Source organism: Pipistrellus hanaki (genome assembly GCF_964339955.1).
Source record: "Pipistrellus hanaki genome assembly, chromosome: 2".
NCBI classification, from domain to species: domain Eukaryota; kingdom Metazoa; phylum Chordata; class Mammalia; order Chiroptera; family Vespertilionidae; genus Pipistrellus; species Pipistrellus hanaki.
This window is the reverse complement of record NC_140504.1, coordinates 81797555-81814258: the sequence shown is the minus strand read 5'-3', so window position 1 is coordinate 81814258 and position 16704 is coordinate 81797555. Positions and strand designations below refer to the sequence as shown.

General features: G+C 34.3%; 1 protein-coding gene across 2 annotated transcripts in view; it reads left to right on the top strand.

Annotated features, from left to right (window-relative positions):
- CADM2 (cell adhesion molecule 2) overlaps positions 1-16495 on the top strand; it is a 1134397-nt gene extending 1117902 nt beyond the window's left edge. For both annotated transcript variants that reach the window (XM_084871928.1, XM_084871927.1), the window contains 2 exons: positions 7626-7751; positions 8875-16495. In XM_084871928.1, the coding sequence (XP_084728054.1) occupies positions 7626-7751; positions 8875-8993 (245 nt within the window). In that variant the 3' untranslated portion in view covers positions 8994-16495. The remainder of the gene's footprint in view (positions 1-7625; positions 7752-8874) is intronic.
- The last annotated feature ends 209 nt before the right edge of the window (positions 16496-16704 follow it).

Here is a 16704-nt window from a genome sequence, read left to right as displayed (position 1 = left end):
AACATTCATATGGAATAAAAAAAGACCCCAAAGAGCCCCAACAATCCTGAGAAATAAGAACAAAGTTGGAAGGATTATAATACCTTCACACTATTTGCAAAGCCACTGTTTTCAGAACTGCCTTGTACTGGTATAAGAACAGACAAATAGACCAATGGGATAGAACAGAGAACCCAGAAATCTGCCCAGCCATTATGCTCAATTAATATTTAACAAAGGAGGCAAGATCATACAATCCAGTCAAGATAATTTCTTCAATAAATGATGTTGGGAAAATAGGAAATATTCATGTTAAAAAAAAAAAATGGAACTAGGCTACCAACTTAAACCATTCACAAAAATAAACTCAAAATAGATAAACATAAGATAGCAAACTATAAAGTCTTAGAAGAATACATAGACAGAAAAGTATCAGACATATATGGTAGCAATATCTTTACTGATAAAGCTCCTAGGGAAATGGAAACTAAGGAGAAAATTAACAAATGGGATTATACTATCTAATAAAAGAGCAATATGCAAATTGGCCATCACACTGCTACACCCACTAGCCACACCCAACAGCCATGCCCACCACCAATCAGGAGCGAGTATGCAAATTAACCCAACTAAGATGGCTGTGGCCATAAAGATCAAGAGGGAGGTTAGGGTTTCCCAGACGATGGAGGAAGCCAAGTTTTCCGCACACCCTGGATGGCCCAGGCCTCCACTTAAAGCTACAGTTTCAATTCTAGAAGATAAATAAATCCCAACAAAAATGGTAGCAGCCCCAGAGCTGGAGAGAGCAGGAGGCTAGGGTTGCCCCATGAGATGGAGGAAGCCAAGCTTCTGCAGCCCTGGCCTGGCTTGGCCTCCGCTTAAGGATACAAAGTTTCAATTATAGAAGATAAATAACCCAAACCGGTTTTGCTCAGTGAATAGAGCCTTCGCCTGCAGACTGAGAGGTCCCAGGTTTGATTCCAGTCAAGGGCATGTACCGTGGTTGCGGTCACATCCCTAGTAAGGGATGTGCAAGAGGAAGCTGATCAATGTTTCTCTCTCATCGATCTTTCTAGCTTTCTATCCCTCTCTCTTCCTCTCTGTAAAAACTCAATAAAATATATATTAAAAAAAGAAGAAGATAAATAAATCCCAACAGAAATGGTTGCCACAACAGAGCAAGCAGAAGGCTTGGCTCTGCTCCAGGCTACAAAGTTTCAATTGTAGAAGGTAAATAAATTCCAGATACCAGGGCCTCTGCTTGAGTAGCTGGGGTCATGGCTGGCCTGCAAACCACCACAGGCCCCTTACCTAGGCTGTCCCATCCCCCAAGAAATCCCCACCCTGATCTGAGACACCCTTCAGGGCAAACAAGCTGGCCCCCTCCCATGCACTAGGCCTCTATCTTATCTAATAAAAGAGTGATATGCAGATTGACCATCACTCCCACACAAAGATGGCTGCCCCCATGTGGACACAAGATGGCCACTCCAAGATGGCCAGTAGGGGAGGACAGTTGGGAGAGACCAGACAGGCAAGAGAGGGGAGTTGGGGGTGATCAGACCAGCAGGGGAAGGCACTTCAGGGTGAACAGACCTGTAAGGGAAGGGCAGTTAGGGGCAAAAAGGCTGGCAGGGGAGCAGTTAGGCATCAATCAGGCTGGCAGGGGAATGGTTAGGGGGTGATCAGGCTAGCCAGCAGAAGTGGTTAGGGGAAATCAGGAAGGCAGGCAGGCAAGCATTTGGAAGCCAGAAGTTCTAGATTGTGAGAGGAGTCCCAGATTGGAAAGGATGCAGGCTGGGCTGAGGAACACCCCTCATTCCCATGCACAAATTTCATGCACGGAGCCTCTATTACCAAAATAAAGAACTTCCGCACAGCAAAGGAAACCATCAACAAAACAACAAGAAAGAAGATGGGAAAACATATTTGCCAGTTTTATCTTCTATAAGGGTTTAATCTCCAAAATGTATAGGGAATTTATAAAATTTAACAAAAGGAAGATAATCAATCAAAAAAAAAAAATGGACAAAGAACCTACATAGACACTTTTTTTATAGGGTACATTATGAAGTCCAAGAGACATATGAAAACATTCTCAAACTCACTAATCATCTGACAGATGCAAATTAACATGACAATGAGGTATCATCTCACACCTGTCAGAATGGCTATCAACAAATCAACAAAGAACAAGTGCTGGCAAGGATGTGGACAAAAGGAACGATCATGCACTGCTGGTGAAAATGCAGATTCGTTCAGCCACTGTGAAAAACAGTTTGGAATTTCCTCAAAAAACTAAAACTGGAACTCTCATTTGACCCAGTAATCCCACTTCTAGGAATGTATCCCAAAAAAACAGGAACACCAATCAGAAAGATATATGTACCCCTATGTTCATAGTAGCACAGTACAATATATAATATTTGGAAACAGCCTAAGTGTCCATCAGCAGATTAGTGGGTTAGAAAACAGTGGTATATCTACACAATACAATACTATGATGCTGTAAAAAAGAAATAACCCTTATAATTTGCAACAGCATGGATGGACCTGGAGAGCATTATGCTAAAAGAATTAGGCCAGTCAGAGAAGGATAAGTAACACATGATCTCACTCATTTGTGGACTATAATGCATAACATAAACTGATGAACAATAATAGATCCAGATACATAGAAACATCAAACAGACGCTCAAACCTTGGAGGGGAAGGCAGGGGAGTATTGAGGAGGGGATGGGTTTAAGAAATCAACCAAGGGACTTGTATACATACATATAAGCATAACCAATGGACACAGACAGTTGGGGGTGGCTGGGGAGAGTTCAAGGAGGAAAAAAGGAGACACATCTAACACTTCAAAAAAAAATTAAAGAAAACAAAAAGGAATAGGAATTAAGGATGGACTTAGTTCTAACAGTTATGGGGAGGTGATAAAAAGCATAACCAACAAGGTCAGTTTTTTTAAGAAATACATTTGTAAGTAAACATACAAAGTAGCATTCTTTATATTGATATTATCTTTGAAATCTTTAAAATCCTAGGGCTAAATGTGGACTTATTTTGTTATCAAATGAAGACTAAAATTTAAAGTGTTTTCTTCATTTAGTATGAGAGTATGTGTAGAACATTATGGGTAAAGTAAAATAATATGTGTTTATACATTATTTTCTCTAAAGGTCATAATAAATGTATACTAGAAAAACTAATATATCTATAAGTGTATCTATTAAAAATCAAGTTAATTAATCTAAAACTCATTCTGCCAGATCAAAATGTCTTAATGTACAAAAAGGAGGCAAAGACCTAAATTAGCTGTGACTACTGTGCAAGTGAAGATCATAGGCAAAAGTGTATGAAATGAATCAATGAAATCTCTCACCAATAATGATTTACATCCAAAGGTTCTTTCCCTAGTCGAATCACTTTACAGATGTCATATGATCTAAAGATACTTTCTGCTGGTGAATTGATCTGTAACTTTACAGCTGATAGGAATAAACACCAGCATAAAATCAGAGAATTGGTCTTCAAAATATCTCAACAATATGAATTAATATAAGGAAATAAAGGGATTTATTTTTTTTAATTGCACCCAATGGAAAAAAATAATAAAATAAAAATAATGTATGCATACAAAGTAAAAACATTTTGCAAGATGTCTAAAAATAATTATTATACTAAGTGAAGAAAATAAGAACTTTTTATTGTCAGTATTATAAAAAAATTAAAAAACATCTACTAAGCACAGAATGGGTTAAATAGAGAGCAGAGTTAAACCAAAGTCACAATTGATAAAGACCTTTTGGAAGGAATGAGAAATGGCAGAAAATGAAATAAACTAAAAGTTGGATAAACATGGAAAATATAACTAAATCAAAATGTAAATTAATAAAATCATTTTAAAATAGGATGGAGGGAATGATATATACACAACATAAAATATGGAGTTTCTACCAGTGCACAAATTGAATTCCAAGGAAGAAATTAAAAGAATAATTATTCATCAAATGTGGAGTAGAAAAAAATTTCATGAACCAGAGCAAATAAACTAATCTGATTTCTCAGTTTCCCAAAAGAATGTTTAGTTCTGAGATATATTCAGGAAATAAAATGGATATGAATTTTGACTGTCTGTATTTGGGGACCTGAGCAAGAGGTGGATTTTGAAAGTGATTCTAAAGTATCTAAGCAAGGAATACAAACAGGTAATTTAGAGGCAAGGCAGGTTTATGTTTGGCCCCTCTCGCCTGTTTGGTTGTTTTTAGATTTACAGCCAATGCCAGAAATTTTAAAAAATTCAATAAATATATAATAGAAAGCTAAATTAACAATAGCTCCTGTTGAATGGAGAAGAGACCACCCAAGAGGCAGAGACCCCTACCCAGGAAACAACTCCAAATAGCCAATTGCGGAGTAAAATAACAAATTTTATTACAGATTCGAATCTGGGCTGCCGCCGCCAGGATGGAGCAGGCAGAGACAGCAGCCAGCAGTTACAAATCCAGCTTTTTATACATTTCAAAAAAAGGGGGGTGGAGGTCCACGGGGCTGGAGCTGACTGGTTTCTATATTGCTTAACCTTGCGGTTGTATGTATCGGCCAGATGGCCTAATCTCCCTTCTTGGTTCGTTCTGTTCTTTTAGCCTTGACTAACCCAGACTGTTGATTTGGCCTTCAGGTCCAGGAGGGGGAGGGATGAGTAACTTTCTACCCTCCAGGCAAGGTCAGTAATTTCCCACTCCTCAGCAAGTAATCAAAGGCCGAAGTCAGATAGCAAAGCTAAAATTCAAACAGCAGTTTTTACCAAAGTATGGTTGCCACCATATTTCAGCTCCTATAACAGATTAACCAATTAAGCTCATTGTTTTTTAGTAACACCCCGCCCCATTCTTTTAAAGTATTTCAATTCATATATTCTTAGTTGGGTAATTTCTTCCAGGTGGAGATTTATTGACCCATTACCTTATTCTTGTGGCTCTCTTATTTATTTTATTTTTTCTTTTCTTTCTTGTTGAAAGTATTACAGATATCTCATTCGCTTGTTTCTTTGTTTATTTTCCCATTGACCTGGGGAACCCCTCCTTCCCAGGCCTTCACCACTCTATTGCTTGTGTGTATATACGAATGTTCCCGAGTTAATCACTCCCCATGCTCCCACCTCCACCTTCTCTTCCATGTCATTCTATACCTTTGGGTCTATTTTGTGCATCTGTTTATTTTGTTCATTAGATTTCACATATAAGTGAGACCATGTGATACTTGTCTTTCTCAGCTTGTATCTCCCGAGATTGCTCAGCAGGATTACATGTGTGGGCCTTCATTCAATTGCCTAGAACACAAATCACATGGTTACATTCAATTGTAAGAGAGATTGGAAATGTTTAGATCTGTGAACTGAAAGAATAGGAAACGAGTTTGTTATCAGCTAGAAATCTCTGCTCCAATATACCCTTCTGATCACCAAATATTTGTTCATGTTGGTTCCCTCACACAAACCACTGTCATTCCCCATCCAAATAGACAAGCCAGTATAACCAACTCAAAGATAAAGATCACTGATATGCTCAATGGTCTTCATCATATCTGCGTGCATTAGCTAAGGAACAAATGATCGAAAAGACTAATGCTCCTCTCCAATCATATACAAAACACAGTGTTAGAACTGAGTCAGGAGGGGTGGGAGTGCTTTGTAAAAATCTTTGTAGTTGAGAGTATTACATATGACCCCCCCTCCCCTTTCCCCCTCATTGCCCTCCTCCACCGAGTTCCAGCCCACCCAGGCTTTCACCACCCGTGGGCAATGCATATATGCATGTAAGTTCTTTGAAGAACTTCTTAATATAGAGGAAGAATGGTAAACACTGAGTAGTTACTGATCCATAGCAATTATGGAAACATGCCAGACTGGCATTAAAAGATCACTCTGCCTTGGCAAAAATTATAGTTCATTGGAGAAACTGGATTCTCTTCTGTTCATTCTTTTTTTACTTCCCACAATTCTATCCTATGGAAAATTCAACCCGATCATCATTCTCCTTGACCTCATGTGAAGTGAGTGTTTCAGCATCTGACCTTTATGGAGTCTAAATAGCTTTTAGTCTACCTCTTGCTTCCTTTAAAATTTGGGAGTCCAAAGAATTAAGTTTCAAAAAGTCAGACTTTTTTTTTTTCTATCTAGACATATGTTTTGGGGCACAGTAGTTCTATTAAAACCACAGTAGACTTCTAATCAAAGTACCATATTTGTGTGCCTTTAACCACCCTCCAAGATAATTTTTTAGGTCTATGATTATATTTCTATGGTAGAAAAACAACAACACAGAACAATCTTTGCCCATTGGTAATGCCTTTAAAGAATTATCCTATTGTTGAAAGTATTACAGATGTACTCTTCTTTTCCCCATTGATCCCCTGCATCCCGCTCCCCCCTACCCATAGACCTTCATCACACTATTGTCTGTGTCCATGGGTTATGCATATATGCATATAATTATATGGTTAATTTCTTCCCCCTCCAACCTCTCATCCTCAACTTCCCTCTGAGATTTAAAGGTATAGTTGTCAAGCCTAACTTATTTCTTTATATCTTCCCCCTCTAAACCCCTCTTTAGACTATAAGCAGCCACTATGGTGTTATCTGCAACAGCTGACTTGGAAGGATAGGCCATACTTTCAAATTGGTCCTTGCTTTAGGTGCTGAGCCTTGGCAGATTTTGTTGCCCAAAACTTCACTTCTTTTTATTCCTTACTGTGTGACTTCTATAAACAGATTTCTCAGACTTTCAATATCACAATGATTGGGCTTTCTTTTGATCTCTTAAATCTCTGTTTGAAAACTGGACAGTTTCCTGTGCTCATTTCTTTCCTGTAATATCTTTCTAAAGGCAGAATATAAAAGCATAACATTAATCTGTATCTTTCCAGTCACCTCCTCTATAACTACAAGTCCAACATGCATTACATCCTCCATGCTGAGTATTCATTCACCTCCTTCTGTCAATAATACTAACACAATCAGTAGCACCCTCCTCTACAGCATACTCTCCAGGATCCTTTCTGCTGCCCCACTATCTCCTCTCAGTCTGCTCTGCTGGAAGCACTTCCTCTTTCGGGCTTTTAAATATGGGATTTTTTCAGGGCTCAGTTTTTAGACCTTTTCTTTTATCTAGACTCACTCTTCTAAGAAGTTTATCAACTTTCATAGCTTTAAATAACATTTATATAAAGATAAATTCCAGGTTATCATCTCCAGTTCCATCCTTTTCCATGACATAATTTCATTTAAAAAATAGTATAACTGTGTTCACATTACCAAAAAATATGCACATAGATATTTTTAGATGGAGAAGAGGAGGATCAAAAGGCATAAAACTATGCAAAATCATGAGTATATTTATCCATTTTCTCTTTAAAGTGAAAACTCAAAAGCAACAGTGGTTGATGGGAGAAATGTTGTATCCCCAGGTATGTTGTACATTATAGATACACTGTACATATTTGTTGACTAGATGATTGGTGTACTACATGTTAATGAAGCATTATTTTAATAGAAATGTGGTAATTTTTAATAGCTCATTCTAATGCAGATGTGTACTGTATGACTAATAACACTAACTTACACAATATTTTCTTCTCTTTGCTAGATCCCAATGCTCTGGCTGGCCAGGCTGGTCCTGATCATGCTCTGATAGGAGGAATAGTGGCTGTAGTTGTATTTGTCACGCTGTGTTCTATATTTCTGCTTGGTCGATATCTGGCAAGACATAAAGGTGGGTTGTTTTTAATAGCGTTGTTAACGTTGACACAAATATTCTAAATAATTGCTTTACCATGATATATGACTGTACATGTGTGTGTGTGTGTGTGTGTGTGTGTGTGTGTGTGCGCGCGTGAGAGAGAGAGAGAGAGAAAGAGAGAGAGAGAGAGAGAGAGAGAGAGAGAGAGAGAGAGAGAGAGACATCTAAATACTAGACTAGACTATTTCAGGGCATTCTCGATTCTTTTACTTAGCTGTGAAGTTAAGTTGGCTTAGTCCTGGCCAGTGTGGCCCAGTTCATTCAGCATTGTCTCATGCAGGGAGAGGTCACCTGTTCGATTCCCCATCAGGGTATGCCCGGTTGTGGGCTAGATCCCAGTAGGGCATGTGCAGGAAGCAGCTGATCAATGTTGCCTTCTCACATCTATGTTTTTTTTCCCTCTCTCTCCTTCTCTCTTTTCTCTCTAAAATAAATACTAAAACCATATTTGCAAACTAAATAAATAAAATTAAGTATGCTTAGCAAAATGATGTTTAACCAAAGCCAAAGATCACAGAGTAAATCATGGCTGGAAAAACAAAAACAGAAGCAAGTTTATAATTTATTTCTAGAACTGAAATTCAACTATAACATTAAGCTTTTGGTTATTGTTTTTGTTTGTAGATTTATGGACACACATGTGGTCATATTAGTGAGAATAATATGTGTTTCTTTTTTGTAATGGGCTAGGTAGCAAGCTCTTGATATAATTTACTTTTAAATGGAGTTACCAAAAGGAATAGTGACACATTTGATGTGATCATTATCAACTGCTTAACAAAAGACCCTGATTGCTACAGCTGCATGGATCACATGGTCTGTATCCATCATTAAAGAAATCAAAGTATTCATTACCCACTCCAGTTTGGCTGTTACCTGTAGTTAACCTGGCCGCAGCTTCCTCTACAAGGTTTACCGAAAGGCGGAAAGAAAGTGTGCAACTTTAGAAGGGTAAATTGTGTGGTTTATTACACCTCAGAATAATTTCTAACATGTGAGACATCTGGCATAAGTTCCTTCCTAAATCAATGCGGCTTTAATGCTGGCTATTTACCAGTCTCACAGAACTAACACATTTTTCTTCCAATACCCGCAGGAACATATTTAACAAATGAAGCTAAAGGAGCTGAAGATGCACCAGATGCTGACACAGCCATTATCAATGCTGAAGGCAGCCAAGTCAATGCTGAAGAGAAAAAAGAGTATTTCATTTAAAATGCAGGCCAAGATTCCGAGTTTTACTTACCAAGGCTGGCTGTTGGAGAAAACTGGCTATCATCTTTCAGAATTCATTTCTACCATCTTCTGCTTCCTTTATTAACTTCCATACCGTACTGCTATCTGTAGCCAGTGCATACCAGCAATCAGCTGTCGAAAGCATCCTTCTTTAATTACCGTACCATTCATAATGCAGGACATTTCTTACTGCCTAAATTCCACACCATTGCTCTCTTAACATACAGTGCTTGAATATACAGCCTTAACAATGTTAATCATTTCCTTGGATCATGATAATTGAGTTGTTTTTATGCATTGAAAAATGTATGCAGAGATTTTTGTTTTTGTTTTAACCCCTCATTTTTCACCCTCTTTAAGTCATGGACTTAGTTTGCCATCGGACAGCTTTCACAAGAAACAGGATTAGATGACGAGCTAATGTGCTTAAGTTTAATGAGACATTAGAGGTTTACAGACAATATTTTCTACATGTCTCTCTTCAAGGACATGCTTAGAAATATAAGCCCTAGGAAACACAAACGGAAAACACTATAGTATAGCTCTGGACTGTTTGTGATATATACTGGTAAAGCTGCATCAATTTGCTATTTTAAAATATAGCATTTGATACAGGAGCCATGTGTACGAATTGTAATCATGTCATGGTATCTTATATAATTATATAGCTCCCACCATTAGGTTACTTTAGCTGTTTACCAATAAACTGTTACAAACATTTTACTGCTTTGGGAATCACAAAGATTTCATTCATTGCTCTGATTTGATTCTGTAATTTATTTGCTTCACAAGAACTCACCTTCTTAAACAAAATTGAAATATCCATAGGGCACAATTTTGAAACATTTTAGTATCTGTATATAGTGCATATAATAAATCCAATTACACATTATTTGATACATATTTAACTTTTTGGCTGTAGGTAATTCAATCATAAGTAAGCATTTTCTAATGCCCATTATATCCCTTTAGATATTACTTAAACCAATATTAAAGTAGATAACATGTATTAGTATTTTGTCTGTATGTCCTAGCACTGTTCAACAACAAATTTTTCTAGTTCTTGTTAATTTTTATTTGTTATACAATGGAAGCACAATGTTATAAGGAAAGGTAATTTTAAGCTAACAACCAGTGCACAGCCTCAGGTTTTAAATTACAACCACAATAGAATAACCTAAAAATAAACTCTTCGTTTGTTAAAATTTTACAAATTTTCATTTGGCAGTTCCAGAGCTGCTTGCCTATGTTGGTTTGCCAAAAAGAAGTGTTTAAGATATGTTTTCTGTATAAATGAACTAATTCTTTATATTAAATTCCTGTCTATGCATTTTGAGGTACAAACTTATGAAACAATGAGTGATAGAGAATTTCTGCCATTCTTTTACCTCGAAGGTGAAAGTCTCTTTCTCTGGATTATTTCTGAATTTTGGTGTATTTAACCATTAAGAAATGCTGTATTCTTAAATATGACACAGAGTTATCTAAAGTCATATTATTTCTTCAAGTAAATAACAATATTGTTAGATTAGTTCTCATTACATTTGTTATATGCTAAAGATTAAAAATCCAGTTAGGTAAAAATTATTTTCCCATTTACAAGCATTGCACCTTTAAGAAGAAAACAAATATGATAATATGGAAGTTATACTTGTGATGTCAAAGCATGATGGCCTATGGTTTTAAAAATATCTTGGAATTCATATGGGGGAAATGAGAATGTTCAAGTACGACATAAAGTGTTAATATCAAATGGAACACAAGGGTGCTGTATCTTAGATTACTTATCAGAGAAGTTTAAATTCTTTAAAGATGTTTGAATTTTAAATTGTTTTTTTTTATTGTTGAAGCATTTATCTTGTTGATTTCTTACAAAAGAAAAAGGATGATGTCAGTCAAGCAGCACTTTTTCAGAATATACAGAACATAAATAATATGATGTGGTTGAGTGTTAACATAATAAATCATATACAGTATGACATTTTAAGGAAATAAGTCTGCATTGATGTGATTGCATGCTTGTTTTTACAGTTCAATTCATACCATCTGTGGAAAAATGCAATAATATGTTAATATAGTGTGGTAGTTTGAGAGAATCCGGTAGGTGCTACTAGACACATTGAAACTAGAATAGGTTTATAAACTGTTCATCTATTTCAACGCATAACTTTCAGAAAGACTCCACAAAGAAAAATTCATCCTGTTAGAGAAAGTGAAAAGGTTCTTATTGCAGAAGTTATATAAACCGCATCATCAATTACTATTTAAAGCCCAATTTCAGGATGCACTTACAAAATTGCTACTCTTCATGGATGTATTTACATCTCTCTTCATTTCATCTATATTCTACTTTGCTCCAACTGCTAAATTGTTCCCATTATTTAGAACACTGTAAAATTAGGGATCCATTTAAAGATTTTTGATTAATTAATCCTTTAGAGTAATGTAAAAAATCATTAGAAGTATTAAAAAGAAACTAACTAACTGGTATATTATGATTTCTGGGTTTTAATCAAACATTTTGCCAGTTCAATAGATCGATTTGAATTAGTATTGTTTTTAGTTACTGAAAAAAATAGCAAAGGAATTATATTTCCTAATTTAAAAAATTATTTTATTTCCACCAAACAAAATAAATAAAATATAACAGCTGCTTATTTCTATAAAATTTAAAATAAAATGAAATAACATTTTTAAATGGAGCCATGTTAATTGCAACATATGAAATATGCACACTCATACCCACAGAGCCAAATTCTGTCTCTGCTTAGTGAGCATAGTAGCTATGGAACTCAGTGGAAGGAGTGTGTGTGTGCGCACACACACACACACACACACACACCCCAGTAGGATATGAACATTATTTTTTACCCAAAGTAGCTATTCTCTGCCAGTGTACTGTTTACAATGTAAAGTGGTTGTCCTTCATCAAAAAAGTATAAGCAGTATTTTTCTTTTTTTCCATTTTTGAGTGTCCTAGATGGAACAATTATCAAAATTAGGAAGAAAAAGAAAAGTTTGTGAGTCCAAGAACAAAGACAGAGAGCATGAGCAGAGTATTGAGGCATGTGTGGGTGTGTTTAAGTTCATGTGTGTGAGAGGAGAAAGACATTGATTGATTGATGATTGACTTCAACTTGTTTTCTTTAACAGAGAATTCAAGAAGCAGTTTAAGGAACATGATATTGGCATTTAAACTAGAAACTGGATGATCTCATATTGATTCAAGAAGCTTAATCTTTCATTGAAACCCCACAATTAAAATAAATAAATAAAAAAACAGAGAAAGAAAACTTCCTCCTAAATATGGCAAAGAAGCTAACACTTCATTTATTTTTATTTTTTGTAAAAAATATATAAATATCTCAACTAAAGGACAAGTTCACGTGTAGTTATTTACTCATGACTGTAATAGCATTGAGATTCCATATAGGCACATGTACAGCAGCTGTGACAGTGACGGTTCTTCCATGTAATATAGCAGTTATCGTGTGATATAGTGCCACTTATTGCAAAGTGTTACCAAGGGGAACATTTAAAACATTTTTCCTTTTTCTTTGGCCTTAAAGGATAATTTAATAAATGATAAATATGAAATTTCACATTAGATTTTTAACTGTGGAGAAAATGGAAAACTTCATATCTTACTACAACTTCCTGGTCATATTACTAATTACTCAGAGCCCTCTATAAATGCCCAATATTACCCCCCTTTGCAAGTGTAACCTGTGATAAATATACAAAACAAAATGGACAAACAAAAATCTGTCAATGACAGCTGAAATAAATGAAACACCTAATAACAATTATTGAGTAATGCTTTTTTTAAGTGGCACAAAGTACACACTAAAAACTATGCAAAATATAGGTAACTACAGTGTACGTACATGTAAGTATCTTGTACTTGCTGTGTATGGATGTTTGAAACCCATGTAATTATAATATGCATTTTGAATATTGGGAAAGAGGAAATATTAGTGTAGATAATAGAATTTCTTTTGAAATATACACTGGCAATATTGAAATATACTCAGTGCAATATCTGCAATTCAATTGCTGGATACCTAATGCAGAGGGACTTAAAGAATTTTCCAGGAGATCCAAAAGGTTGCTAATCTTCACCTTCTACATGCTAAATCATTAATTTAAAATATAACTGCCTCAGTGGAACATTACTTTTTGTTGTTGTTGTTGTTTTGTTTTGTTTTTTCCTAATCATTAACGTGACACAATAAAATTATTTGGCTTAGTTTTAGCCTTACTGGAGAGGGAAAAAATTGATTTATATCTAATTCAATTTAGAATTTTTAAACTTTCTTTGAAATGTGTGTATGTTTAATGAATTGTGACACCCTTATTATAAGTACAAATTATTTAATCAAATACACAGGTTACCTTTAACAGGTAAAGTCACTACATTTCATTAGAATTTTTTTATCTTTGTTTTTTTTTTTTTTTAATTTATTTCTCCCTTTCTCTCCCTATTCTACCCTAAACATGCCCTTTGCACTTATATCCTTTGAAAGGCAATGGATTGAAAGTTAAAAGATTATAAACTGATCTAAGGGGAACAAAATATAAGAATGGGTTCTAAACTCATCAGCATTATCAATATTGAATGCAATCATTATTGAATACAGCTGGTAAGTTCTCTGCCATGCATACCTATGATAACCCTTCTACCTCTCACTTTTAACATGGGCTATGACACTTCAATACAAATAGAAGAAAAGATGATTTACAAGATATCCCAGGAAGCATTCTTTAGGGGCTCTCATAACAGTCTGCTCCCCACACCCGGGAATTCTCAAAAGCCAACTTGTTTTAGTGTATTCAAGGTTGTATGGATCTGCATTTGTTTTCCTTTTCTATTATTAACTTTTTCTGTAGGCAAAATATTGCAACTATAAAAGGACAGATCTTCTCATGCCTATTTAATATTTCAATGTAATATCTTTGTGTTGATTTATTAAAATAATTTAAATGGCAACACTTTGTAGTTCAATCTATTTATTTAAATTTAAAATGCAATTTCTTTGTGAGTAATACTATACTTTTAAGTAAAACTTTATAAATATAATTTATTTTCCCAAGCAGTGTTATCTATGTAAGACAAAATTTTAAGCATTTAAGATTGCCTCCATATTAACAAATAACCTCTAAATAATGAATGCAAAGTATTGCCGCAAGTGTCCATTTTATTTTGTGTGCACAGACATATGAAATTTTCAAATTATGTAATTAATTATTCTAAAATGAACATTTAAAAGCAGATCTTCCTCTAGAAAAAAAAGGAATACAAGAATAAAATCAAATTATGACCCCGAATCTGTAATATATGCTTGAAGTCTAAGATGTTTCTATGTTATATGGTTATGTTATAAATACTATTTGATCCTATCTTTATAATCTCTTCCATATATGTGTATATATGTATATATATTTATATACATGTATATATACATATATATATACATATACTAGTATAGGTATATGCTAGTTACAAGAAATGTATGGTTATTTGGAAGAGAATGGGCCCAAATGTGAAAAAGATGTAAAGAAACAAAAACAATAAACCCACTATTTCCCCTCTATGAAATATGCTGTATATTTCAAAAGAAGACAAGTTAAAAGATATTTGAAGATTGCAGGGGCAAAAGAAAAATCTACCAGGGCTCAGCACTTAAGCACTTTTCCTACATCCAGGGTCAGAACAGCAGTGATTCCTACACGGACTTTCAAGTGCGGTCTCATCGCCACAGTACACTTCTCTTACACACAGTACTGTCAACCTCAGATGTTTTCTGTCTTCAGATGCTTTTCTTTGTACACGATACTAGTAGTCACTTTTCTCGTTAAATTTGCTGATGGTGAAAGTTATATGCAATAAAATATTTGATGATTGAAAGCAGTGTTTACCAGTTGGTTAGAAAAAAACTATAAAATGTAAACTGAATTATCTCTTTATCCTTTTTGCTTTTCTCTGTGTTTCTAATGTACTGAAGGACTCTCATAAGTAGAAAAATAATTTAGACATTTTTTCAAAACTAGTACTCTTCCTCCTTTTAAATGTATAAAATGTTAAGCTCTTTACAATTTTTTAACTGTAACTGTTGTACCTATTGTAGATTCAATGATGCAATTAAGTAGTAACCCAAGGATGTATGAGTTTGGGATTACTAACCCATTTTCTTCATATTCAGTTCACATCAGTATTTGTGAATTGGTTGTTTTGCTTTTCATTCAACCAAAAAATATTCCCTCAAGAAAGCTCCATTTTTATCATAAATATTTAAATACAACCAACATTGAAACAAGTCTGCCATGTTAAAAATAACTTAAAGACTTATCTCTAAAAATTGTATTTAATAAATGCAGGTGTCCCCAGTGATGTGGCTTCAAAAATAAAATGTTCTATTTATATGATATGAAATTCACAACTTTTGGATGGGTATATTTATGACAGCATAAAAATTATGTGCTATAAAGAAGATCCATACAAATCAAGCATATTGCACAGTTATTGAATCTGCTGTTATCATTAATGTTTTCAAAAAACAAAATGCATATTGTAATATTGGGTACATGACACTTGCATGTTGATATGCCTATATACTCACAAAGTATTCAATGTGTACTTAGTGGCACTTAAAATATGTCATGTACAACCCTTATAAACATTCTTACAGGGTTTTCATTTGCAATTCATCTATCAGTAAAGCCTTGTTAGGAAAAAAAATTGCCCAATATATATGGAAAATAAAATTTGAATTTTAGTTATCTGTTGAACATTACTGAATTGTCTATTCATTTAGTTTATTTTATTAGAGTTAAAAATAGACATTGAAAGATGGAACTTTCTTTTTACCCACTGACAATTTATTAAAGATTTACAAGACAAATTCCTTTATTCCAAACACATTATTGTCTATATTTAATTCAAATTGCATACATCATTCACTTATTTTAGATATCCTCAAGGATGCCCATTTTTCTTTTAAGTTTCTAAATGGAAGTTTTAAAAATTAAGCAGTAGTAAAATAAATGTTATCTTATTTGTACATTTTGTACTTTCTCCTTGGAATATATGAACCTTGTAATATGCTAAGGGTTAAAAAATGTTGCTGACTTAGGGAACTTTGCTTGAGATTGCCAAAATTTCAAAATTCTGTAATTTTACATTCACTTATGTCTGTTTACTAATGTTGACTATGAACAGAATAAAAAATACCTACACCTATTTCTTTTATAATTTCCACACTCTAACTAGTATTATATAATCCAACTACCTAAAATAATACATTCAATAATATATTCATCCTAAGTTTATACTAATTAAATTTGAGATAAGCTTTTAAATTTATGGAGGATTTTCTTTATGTCTTTGGAAGTTCACTTACCATAAGCTATTTTATAGTCTACTTTAAATAACAGATTTTGTTATACAGGGTAAGCCAAAGGCTGTATAAGAATTAGTGTCATTTGGGTCTGATATTTGTGTTAGACCATGAAATATTCCATTAAAACTTATCTGTAAATACAAAGCAAGATTTTGTTTCTGGTTTATTTTGTTAAGTAACATTATATTTAATTCAGTTTCTCTTAACAAAAGAAGCCCTGTGATACATGTTAGCAAATCTGATATTGTATTGAACATCAAATTCAATATAACTTAAAGAAAATTATAACA